The following is a 12,604-nucleotide window of genomic DNA, read 5'->3' on the forward strand; positions in this document are numbered from 1 at the left end:
ATTATAACTATAAACATGACAGCAAAGAATCATGTTTAAAGTTATAATACGGATACGGTTAGAATGCTTTAAATAACATTACTACCGTATCGGCGTTGTCCCGTCAACATAATGCCGTCAGCATTTTCAGTGTCGACCTAGCATCTACTTCACCTCCAGTTAGTTTGTCACATAGAACGGTTAGTCCATGAATGTAATTTACATTAGAATAGTTAAATGGCAAAAGCACATTAAAGGGAAGATAAATGCCACCTATAGCTAAATGCACTTTCTGTCCTGCAGAAACAAGGGACGACTTTGACCAACAGATGTTTGCAAACTTTCTGCTTGTTACAGTCAGGAATATTTATAGAATCTTGCCTGTAAAGACACTGTGCCATTACGGCCTATGACAATTTCTCCTGACCTCAGACAAGCAACAGTTAAAGGGATTGTACCACCCCCATCATTAGAAATCCAGTCTAACACAGTTGGCACACCCAATCACGTGTTACCATCCCAGAAGACCCCACAGTTCTCCCCCCACTGTCCACAGTCTTTTTCAGCCAACAGATAAAGACACAGCAACCAGTTTTTCCATCTAGCGGGTGGTACAACATTACAAGACAAGATGCCTCTTGTAAGGAACCGATGACAATATATAAACTTATTAAATGTGGAATAAATAAATATCAACTTACCACACTCCCTATTAATAATAATATAAAATGTTATGGAGTCTACAGTATGTATCAATCTGTTTTTTTACATGAAATTATGCAATAACTGCAGTTTCTGCATAATTTTATGTATTGTAGTTATGTACTAAAAACACAATGCAGGAGGTTTCACAGAAATCGCCAGCAAAGTGCTAATTAGCACTGCAGATCGCATTCCCTATTATTATCAATGGGGACTACGATCTGACCCCTATGTACCAAATAAGGAGTTTAGCCCCGGTAGTTTACACCATCTTCAGATGTAACCCTATGGTGGCTTCAGGTGCAGGAGAGATCGCTCTCTCGCAGTCCCCAGAAGCTGACACTGTGCTCATATGTGCAGTGTCAGCTTCCCCTGGAGAAGTCGTTCACATCTGTGAAAGACTTTTACAAATTGCCAGCGACATAACTTGCAGGAACAGCGGTTACCACAACCGCTGTCCCTGCGAGTTCCCCATTGCGCATAGAAGGGATATTTTAATTAATAAAGAAAATATCCCCAGCGATATGGACATACAATAATCACGGCTGGCCCGCGATTAATAGTACATAGACCCCTAAATCTCCTTCACCTGCATTCTGCTTTTTGCATTTCCTTTGTCTGTGGTTGGTGAGGGGGCTGGAATAATCATGCACTTACATAGTTGAAATGTTACGGAGCGTGCTTACAAGGTTGTTCTGCTCCCTTGTTTTAATAGATGCACCTATAATGGCTGGAAAGAATAACATTGCCCGCAGAGGCACAGTTTCTATGAGAGGACATGGCAGCTCCACACTATAATCTTTCACCAGCTGTGGAGACCGAGAGGTCAAAGTGAGGGAGGGGCCCAGGTCACATTCTGGAGTGAGTCAAGTACAGTAGCAACAGCAAAAAGGGACTGAGGCCAGATCTGTAACTAGGAGTCTCCCTTAGGGTGTGAGCTCCATTCTGGCCAGAGATACTTACAGCAAACTACAGCAATTTAGTGTAAAACGTGACAATTGATCTCTGCGGGAGTTGATTAATGTTTATTGGTCAGTCCAGATTCTTCTCCTTAAAAATTTAACTTTATTTTTATAAAGCGGTTTCACATTAAACATCTTCATGAACAGCTAAAGCAACAGTGGCTCTCGAAAGTTTTAAAAAGGGAAAACAATAATACATATAATTAAATACAGCAAATACAAGGTTTCCTTTTTGGGAAATAATACTAATAAATAGAATAAACAACTATAGTACATGCGTTTATCCTGAAATTGTAGAAAACAAAAAAATATACAACTAATAAGAATTCAGTTCAACCAAACAGCTATAATGAACAATTACACTATAGATCCCCAGCCTATTAAATAGCATTTTACGCATTGAAGGTGCAAATAATTCCTAACTTTCTGCACACTGCCACCTACAGGACCAACTATGTCAATACACTCCCAACATTAACCCAGAATGTTTACAAGCTATGCAATCTATACATGTGCACAATACTATGACTACAACATTATAACTATGTACAAATATGTACTGCTGCCATAGATTCATAATATGTCAAGAAGTTAATGCTAGTAATGGCGTATCTCATGCTTCAATACCGCTGAATCCACAAAGGTGACATAAAAAACTAAACTACAAACAGCCAGTAGACAAGACTCATGTCGCCCATAGGCGCAGCAATTTTGTCATCTAATCTGGTCATTTGAGCACAATTTGGTCACAAATTAACCAGAATTATTTATCAATATCAGATGGAGACCGTATAATGGTTAGAATAACTGCCTCACAACACTGAGGTCGTGGATTCGATTCCAAATATGGCCCTAACTGTGTGGAGTTTGTATATTCTCCCTGTGCTTGCATGGTTTCCTCCCATACTCCAAAAATATACTGGTAGGTTACTGGCTCGAAAGGTTTTCCTTCAAGATTGTTCTATATCGTGTTCAATTAATTTAGCCATCTATTCTAGGGATGATGAGAAGTGTTAGGCTACAGTTTAGAAATGAATTTCCCAACTGCGGGCCTCTCACAGACAGGTGATTTTATTTTAAATGACCTCTGAAGACAACAGGGCTTTACTTTAATTGTACAGGAGGTGAATGCAATCAGTGGTAACAACTCTTCAATATATCCATTTATTCAACAATGTAATGCTGGGTACACACTGGCCGACGTATCGCGATGCGACCCCCGGGCAGCGGGACAGTGTGTATGAACAACCATCATCTGCATATTTATCTTTTACCCACCTTAAGAATATAAAAGGGGCTGATTCAGATTTGGGAGCAAAGAATAAGGTGCGACTTTGCATCTGGAACAAACCATATTACTATGCAAGGGGTGTCCACATGGGGATAAGCACGGCCGGCGGTTCTAATCCCGACAGCGGAAGCCCGACAGGGGTGAAGATCCCGAAGCTACAAAAGGTAAGTACTAACTAACCTATTTTTACCCCCTAACCCTCCCTTAGGGGCGCCTAATCTTCCCCCCCCAAGTGCCTAACCCCCCTCTAAGTGCCAAAACCTAACCATCCCTTCCACACAGCCTAACCCCAAGTCTCCCGGAGGGGGGTGCCAAACCCCAACCCCCACTTCCCCTAGCCTAACTCTAACCTCCCGGGAGGGTGCCTAACCCTAAGTCCCCCCCGGGAGCCCCTAACCTAGACCCTCCCCCCCACCACCCCCCGTGGCTGTCCGCTCCCGTCTTACCTTCAATCGGTAAGCCGGGTGTCGGGTTCCCAGAGTAGGTCTAATGACAGGCGTCAGGATTTGGACGCCTGTCATTTGTACCTTGCCGGAATTAGAAAGTCGGGAAGCCGGGGGTCGGGATTTCGTCCATTGGCTTACCGACTGCTTCCCCGTCCACATACACCGATCTTCAGATTGTGCCAAATAGCCCCGTTTAGTGAACCACACTCTAAAAGTACCTATTACACTACAGGCGAACTAAGATGCATAATTCAGGAAAAAGTTGCATAATCCAGGTTAAACCAGGGTTGCCTTCCCTCCCGATTTGGCCGGGAGCCTCCCGATAAGCGGGTGCAGCTCCCGGCCCGCCGGAATGGCAGACAAGCCACCCGGCGGCCGCCGATCCCCCCGACCCCTGCCCCCCACAATTTACTGTTAACCCCCGCTGCGAGGGCGGCCAGTGACGCGATTCGCACTGAATCGCGTCATTTTGGCCCCGCCCCCTGCTTCACAATTCCTGTATTATCGGCATTGTGTAGCGGGGGCGGGCCCAAACTTACGCGATCGTGTGACTCCGTCCCCATGACGCCTCTAAACGTAAGGCACCCATCTGGACACGCCCCCTTTTACGGCCACGCCCCCCCGCTGCCCTGCCGACCTGGCTGCTCCCTCCCGGAAGGAGCAGCCAGAAAGTCGGCAACTATGGGTTAAACATGTAAAAAGATAGGTCTGACCCGCGCCATGCATCATTATGCTTGATCTGTGACTTTATACCAAATCCTTTGCGGCAAAAAAAGTAATCATAATTATCTATTATGCTATATTCAAACGTAAATGCTAAATTGAGGAAAAAGTAGCAATGTTAAGGAAACTAATACGCAGCACAAAATTGCGCCAGGCAGCACAAAAGGCATAGGTTTATGAGGACACATCTGTAAATGCTGTCTGCTTTTGCATGTAGCATAAAAATACTGGCCAGCTTTTGTTTTTACACTGCAATTTAGAGATCAGCTACAACACGGGCTTCCCAACTCTAAAGCCGCCCATACACGGTGCGATATGCACCTTGCGACGCGACGGGGGATCTGATGGCTCACATATCAGGTGGTCCCCACACGGTGCGATCGCGTGGCTGACCGCCCGATATGCCGGTCCAAGCATAGCGCTGCATGGGATCGCAAATTGCATCCCCAGATCGACTGAACCTGCAGTAAACTCTGGAGGTGTGAGGAACGACCCCAAGGGTGCGCGCACTGGCCGATATCATGCCCATATACAGTACGATATAGCAGCGAAATCGTACCTATCCGTCGGATCGGCTGCTATATTTCACAGTGTATGGGCATCTTAAATCTCTTTGCACATTTTAAATCTGCCCCCACTGCAGTGCAAAATAGTTTTACCAAGGTGGAAATTTGTTTTTTGCTGGAAATTATTTTGCTTTGCTCCAAACCCTGAATCAGCCCTAAATGTGAAAAATATCAAGAGCACGTGAACCACATCTGTGGCCAAATTGGACGAGATCTGGCCAAATGTGGACAAAGTAATAAATTTTCAAGTCTGATTTAAAAATATTTTGGAAATAACAAAGAAATGTTGGTGGAAACATCCTACTAAGATAAGTGTACCTTTTGTACACTTGGCAGAGTTTATACAAAAACAGATGTAATAAATCTCACCTCTGAGTTGCTGGAGCTCCAAGTCCAAGCTTTCAATGTTTGAGTCACAGAACTCTAAGTTCTCTATAGTTTCTGCTCTTGTCATCTCATCCTGGTCTTCATCCTCAAGCATTAAGCAAATCTCATCCCGGGTATTTTTGTACACCTCCAGTTCCCTTTCAACATCTTCTATCTTTAAGAGTAAAAATGGACATGGAGAGTTTTCCTCCTTGTCCACCTGCTCAAAGTCATCTGGTGTATCAGTCACATCTGGAACGTCAGAAAGTAGGAAGTTCTCCTCGGTTGCGGTGTCCTGTCTTTGTGGTGGGTTTGGTGATGGTGTGTTTCTTTGACTGTTTGGTGGAGGCAGTGGAGCAGGTCTTGATGGTCGGAGTGCAATAATTGGGGGTGTATTTTCAGTTTTCTGTAAGTTGCTCTTTGGAGTCAAAGAAGAAGAGGAGCTAGAACGATTGTGAGGACGTGGAGGTGGTGGTCTTAGTATTTTTCTTTTTTCAGGGGATTTTTGAATCTTTGGCATCTGTGGTGATCCCCGGATAATGTCCGTTTCAGAATTATAATCCACAATTGAAAAATGGCGAGAAACTTTGTTGTTACCATTTTTCCCAGGATTGGACAGACTTTTTTCAAATTGTGAAAGCTGCTCAGTGAGCTTGGAGTCCAAGTCCATTAGATCAGGTCCGGTATTCCCTCTATATGCATCATTAGCTGGGCTCTGTTGTCCTGTAGTCCATGGGCTAGTCCTAGAGGTTGGATTATCGCGTTTTGCCTTGGAACTAGAAGAGGTTTTTGATTTTTGCCTCTGGTCCTCCAGCCAGTGAACTATGTCTTGGAGTGGAACACTGTTTTTCCTGTTATTTATGTTTTTTGACCTTTCATTAGAACTATTCTGGGCAGAAGATACTTCATCTGTGGTCATTAAAGACATTGTCTTCTTTAAGGACCATTTCTCCTGTGCCCCATTTGATAAATAGGTTCTACTTCTGTGGTCTTTAATCCCAGTCGTAAATAGACTGTGTTCCTTAGGCCTTTGCCTGGATGTTTGTGGTGTAGGTGGACTGTGTGTTTTATTTTGTGGACTAGGAGGTAGCTGAGATGTTGAAGAACTATGTATTTTATCACAGTCACTCTGAGTGACTTCATTATTGCATATTACATTTTGTTCTTGACTTTGGAATTTCTCCTGAGTTTCACAAGTTGTGGATGACGAAGAATTGTCTATGTGCACGTCCCAATAATGGGGATCTGTCCCACTGTGTTCATGAGAAGGGGACATGTCAAGGTAAGAGATTGGAGCGCTTGGAACCAAACTTTTTGGTTCTACAGATTGCTCCTCTGGATCATTTTTCTCTTTTTTCTCAAATTTTACAAATCTGTATGGAAAAATTCCCCTATTTCCATATAATTCACCTTCCAGCCACCCATCCTCCAATGTTCCAATGATTCGTATTCTGTCTCCTACATCAAAATCAAGTTCTCTCTGCTCCATAGCCTGGAATTTGTACAGGGCAGTTGCAAATGTCCCCTCTTCATCTTCAAACTCTATGATTTTATCATTGTCCTTTGTTGGAATTATTTCCGTTGACTCGTCATGGTTAAAGTCCTCAGCGTCATGAGAGAGATGGGCACTGTCAGCAACTCTTATAGGGTTCAACAGTTCCACAAAACCTTCCGGGAAAATTCCTCTTCTTCCATTCAGTTCCCCCTCGAACCAACCAGGTTCTGGTACTCCGGTTATGGTGATGATGTCTCCTTCCCTAAAATCTAGCTCCTCTTCCAGTTGGGCAGAAAGTCCCATTATTGCCTTTACCTGTCCAATGGCATGACTCGGGAGTTCGACCGTCAAGCTTTGGCAGAGCTGACGGCTCGTGGAGGAGAGGAAGAATTCCTGGACACACGACAGTGGGAAAAACCCTCTTGAGCCCCAACAATTCCTTCCTTGCAACCAACTGGAAGCCAGGGATCCCTCCAACACCACAAGATCCCCTGGAAAAAAAAAAAAAAAAACAGGAAATGTAATATATATTAGTATCAAGTTGAATGTAACACCTGTATTAGCCTTTATATATGAATGAATACATTGTGTAATACAAATTAAAGTTGGGTACACAGGGGCCTGTTCATCATCGAAGGCCGTATGGCCTCCGATGATGAAGTTTAGAACTCGCAGCGGGGGAAACGTGACACCGGAGCAATTCAACATTGTTCCGGTGAGGGGACAACTGCTCCGAAAAGCAGTTGCCCCCGTGGAAAGTATCGTAGCTACTTCTGTAGCTGCGTTACTTACCTGCTCCCCGTCGTCGTCGTCGTCCCGGCAACAGCCGCCGGGGAGCTGGTACGGAGGCAGCGGAGGGATCAGCTCAGATCCCTCTTCGCATCCCCGGAACGCCTACCCATAGGAAGAAGCTGGGATCCAAGAACAAGCGCCGTCTGAAGATGGAGCTTGTTCTCGGCAGCAAACTCCGAAAACTTTCAGTTTTCGGAGTTTGCTGAATACCGGGGGGGTCCGATAGGACCCCTAATGGTGAATGGGCCGGTAACTTAAAAATGTGGAAACTAGCGTTTCTGCATGGTTACCGGATCATTTATCGTTCGATGAATAGGCCCCACAGTGAGATGATGTTGGCACCATATGTCGTTTCCGGACGTCGGAACAACATATCGGCCCTATCGCTCAGTGTATATGCCCACTATGCGCATTCCCGCGGCCACATGCGACATCGTATGGTTGGCCGTGCTGCACATCAAACCAGATGATAACACATGCGGTCCCGTTGCAAGTCATGAAGGACGAACGAGGGATTGTTCCGTCGTTCATTATCTCGTTCTGATGTGTACACCCAGGATCTGATATGTCGGCCATTCGGGTCGACATATCGGCTGGGTACACATCACTTCAGTGTTAAACAAATTAATACAATAAGACTGTTAAAACATATGGAGGATAGAACAGGAAACAAAAATCAGTCAAGAGCGCCATCTGCTGGTAAAGGGATAAAGTGAGTCATTAAGTTAAAATCGTCCATATAGTTACTGCATTCTAAAAATCACTTAAATGGGTGGGATTGTGAATCCAAATATTCAAAAGCTTTTTTTGTTTTTAGTACATTTTTTTTTGCATATTGTTTTTGAATACTAAACACAAAATACAGTTAGTACAGCATATCAATTGAGTAAAACAGATAACACATACACTGGACCATAAACGAGTCATCACAATTAGTATTATTTGAGTACACAAAACCAAAACAGAAAATAAAAGTAATGTACAGAAGGAGGGAAAAAAACAAAAGGAAAGGAAAAAGAAAAGAAAAGGGAAAAAGGTCATTACCTGGGAAAATAAAATAGAAATAACACTACCGTATAATAGTGAGAGATAGAAGACTCAAACTAAAACTGCCTGTCACACCAATGCACAGTAGGGAAGCAGCCTAGATTCTCTATTAGCCTCACCCATATAAGTCAGTCATGGGTACCATATAGTTAAAAAAAAACTTGGTGAGTGTTTGATAAGGACAACATAAGGTCGTCCATAGGCATATAGTGATCTAAGCGAGCACACCATTCAGTCATAGTGGGTATAAAAACTGATCTCCAGTGCACTGGAATAACCACCTGAGAGGCACTTAGTATGTGCCTAAGTAGTGTCTTTTTATATATATGTGCCTGAGGTCTGAGTAGAAGATTTAGTAACCAAAAACTAGGACACGAGGGCAAATCTTCCTGGAGAATGAGACTGGCTGTTTAGAATGTAATTTCTTAATATGAATAGAAACTGCCTACAAAAGATATCTGTGTTTCAATTTAGTTCTAAAGTTGTACTGATTTAGTATTTTACAGACTACAGAATTCAATATGAATGAAATCTATAGCCAAAAATGGTGAATTGTGAAAATACTGTCATGTACGTGGGTAGCAAGTATTTCTTAAGAAACAACACACAGACCTGGAATCGTTGGTCTGTGTGTTGGAATAATGACAATGTAGTCAGAGATCAGAGAATAACACATAAGAAGTAGATACACAAGGGAAAATGTAATGAGCTACAGTTTTAAAAACATAAGATTGAGGTAGACCTTCCTTACATACACAAGCTTAAAATGACTCCTACCCCGAGGTCTACAATGCCTGACCTCTGCCAGTCACCCACTACTCCATTGTACTGGTCCAGACTGTCCTGACTAGATTCTATACCAGCGGTGGTAATAATGCTCTGCTACTAGATTCTATACCAGCGGTGGTAACAATGCTCTGCTACTAGATTCTATACCAGCGGTGGTAATAATGCTCTGCTACTAGATTCTATACCAGCGGTGGTAACAATGCTCTGCTACTAGAGATTCTATACCAGCGGTGGTAACAATGCTCTGCTACTAGAGATTCTATACCAGCGGTGGTAATAATGCTCTGCTACTAGATTCTATACCAGGGGTGGTACCAATGCTCTGCTACTGCAACTACCCCTGGTTTTTGTCTCTAAGCCCACAAGAGGCCACATTACAATCTCCAAGGAAGATAAATACCAGAGACCCTGAATCCGGCCCTAACCTGAAGAATAAAACTCTCTGGCGGAGTCTCAATCAATCCACTGGCTCTTATTAATAATTACATTGCTCAACATCGAGACATCAGGGGCGATTTATCAAATTATGGTGAGAGATAAAGTACCAATCAATGAGCAGTCAATGCTGTGTACACACTGGACCGACCCAGCGGCTGCCTGACTGTACCCCCATCCCCCAATACCCAGCGGCCGATATGATAAGCACACACATTCCAATCAGGGGCTCAATATTTCTGGCCAAACATCACAACTGGGTGAGTATTTCAATTTGCCCACCCAATTGTGTTGTCAGTGTCGGCAGTTCCTGCGGCTAGTGTGTGGGTTGGTCGTTGGGTTGCCCGTACACACTGGCAGATGTGATCGGTATATCTGCAAGGCATCGCTCACAGATATATTTGTGCCTACACACTTAACGATATATCGTTCATCAGGTGCAGAAATTATATAGTGTGTACCCAGCATTACTGGCATTGTACAGACTGTGCTAGAAAAATGTCTGTCAAAAGCTAATTGGTTGCTATGAGCAACTCTTTCACTTTATCTCTCTCCAAAATGTTATAAATCTCCCCCATAGTTCTCTAGTGTCTGAGGCACCAAATAATGATGCGTCTTTTTGTAGTTTAATTTTGACACATCCTTGGTAAGTATCCCTATAACTTTTTCTCACTTTTTTATTTTTTATTTTTTTAAAGTAACCTATTCCTCAATTTAATTATGATAAGGAAAATTAAGATTTAACAGTAGATGTTTACTTTAATTACATTGGTAGCCTAAAGCTTAATGTGTCTATCGTAGACACAGTAAGGTTTAGTACAATTATATTTTAGACACTGAGGGCGGGATGTACTAAGCATCGCTTCCTCGATGCTGTACATACCACCTATTACACTGTACAACAAATTAATACTTTTAATTTGTTTCCTTTGTAAAAATAGTCATACATTACTAATTTGAGGTCAAGAAAAACTAAAATGATTTCAGAATGTTTTTACTAGCTCTATTTTTTGAGCTACACTACTTGCACTATACTGTATGTACATTAGTAATATAGTCATAGTGAAAAGTTATTTTAAAATAATCTGATATTTTCTTGATAGAAAATAAATAACAGTTGTTTTAATTCAATCAATCACAAATAAGAACACAAAACGAAACAAACATACAGCATACGAAAGTACTATGTAATATAGTGGCCTATACATGGGGGTGCTTTCTGTTTGCTTGTCGCTTGTACTCCTCTTCTGGGACATCTCTTGTCACTGTCCAACAGTAGTGATCACCTACCCTGATATCTTTGTTCCATTGCTGAAATGTCTTGGTGGAATCGCTCACTATGCTTGTCACTCAGTGCACCACAGTTCTCTTGTGTGGGTAATCCCGTGAACCGCATATATTTGAATAGGGGAAGGGACAAATAACTGATTCATTTAATTGGGTCATTAGGCCCCGCCCCCTCTGCGCGGAACGCAGATTGCTGGTAAGATTCTCTCCATTCTGCCCACTTCACTAGGAATACCCCTACATCGTCATAAATGGGCTATATCCCGGAACTCAGAGCTAACTGAGAGTTTTAAATGTCATACTCATTCTTTGCATGCTGAAATCAATTAGCAGTAACTATTTTCACATCGGAAATATTTTCATTGTTGTGCAGTGTTATTGGATACATACAGGCGATATAATCGCCGGTATGTACCTAGAAAATCGTAAAAGACAGCTGTCCTTTCCCACAGAGGGACTTCTGGGTTTATGACCCAGAAGTCTCTGATGTCCTTCTGCGCATGCGCAGAAAAATGCACGCGCCGTGGGGGGAGCTGGGAGGGATACTTCTTTGGAGGCGTTCCCTATAAGAAGCCCATAGGCTTCTATTGGGCAACGCCATCTAAAGCATTCTGGTGCTTAGTACATATGGAAACATAGTAAAACCCATGATAACGGCAATTTCAGGGGTTTTATCGCATATTTCGGCTTAGTACATCCCGCCCTAAGCATTTTCCACAGATGTGCCCTATAAGTGCTCTGTAACTTTCCCTGGGAGGCCTTGGTCAGACTGATTCCCAGACACCGAGGAGTCTGGATTTTGTGGAGATAGGTTCTCAAGGTCTTTCACTATAACAGACACCTGTGTTATTTCTGCTAGAGTTGAGATTTAGGAGTTTTTCTGTACTACTACGAGACTGTCACAAAGATTTATGGGATACCGTGTAGTGCAACCACCCTCTACTGATAGTGTCTATGTGTATATAAATTACGTAATCATAAAAATAATGCACACTATAGGTGAATGCCATATATAGATTACATGGTCAAAAGTAGATGGACACCCAAACATAACACCCATATGTGCTTGTTGACCATCTCATTCCAAAATTATAGCAGCCCCCCAAAGCTGCTATACTGTATAGCCTCAGCTCTTCTGGGAAGGCCTTCCAGTGGATTTTGGAACATAGCTGCGGGCATTCTCATCCATTCAGCCTCAAGAATATTAGAGAAGTCGGGCACTAGTGTTGGGCGGTAAGACCCGACTCGCCCTCATGTTCTCATTCATTGCGATGGGGCACTGTGCAGGCCAGACAGGTTCTTCCACACCAATGGATCTTGCCTTGTGCATGGGGCATTGTCATGCCGACACAGGGAAGGACCTTCCCCAAACTGTTGTTACAAGGTTGGAAGCTCACAATTCTCTTGAATGTATACTGAAGCATGAACGTTTTCTCCACTGGAAATAAGGAGCCCAGGCCAAACCATGGAATATTGGTACAGGCCACCATTCCCCTTCCTACAACCGTGATAGTTGGCAGCACAAATTTCGACAAGAAGCGCTTGCCCGGCGGTATCCAGCAAAACCAAATTCATCAGTCAGACTGCCATATTGGGAAGCATGATTGGTCACTGTAGATAGCCTTTAGACTCTGAAGCAGAAGAAATGCGTTATGTGCTTTACATCACCCTAGCGGACATTGGGACGGATTTAGGGTTGTACGCTATTGCTGCAGCAGCTGCAA

At 43.1% G+C, this 12,604-nt stretch overlaps 1 protein-coding gene across 1 annotated transcript in view; it reads right to left on the minus strand.

Moving 5' to 3' along the window:
• DNMBP (dynamin binding protein) overlaps positions 1-12,604 on the minus strand; it is a 138,514-nt gene that overhangs the window by 61,402 nt on the left and 64,508 nt on the right. Inside the window, exon 4 of the mRNA XM_088452188.1 lies at positions 5,039-7,021. Within this exon, the coding sequence (XP_088308314.1) occupies positions 5,039-7,021 (1,983 nt within the window). The remainder of the gene's footprint in view (positions 1-5,038; positions 7,022-12,604) is intronic.

Source organism: Taudactylus pleione, unplaced genomic scaffold, assembly GCF_031769625.1.
Source record: "Taudactylus pleione unplaced genomic scaffold, aTauple2 ptg000034l, whole genome shotgun sequence".
In the NCBI taxonomy this organism is placed as follows: Eukaryota; Metazoa; Chordata; class Amphibia; order Anura; family Myobatrachidae; genus Taudactylus; species Taudactylus pleione.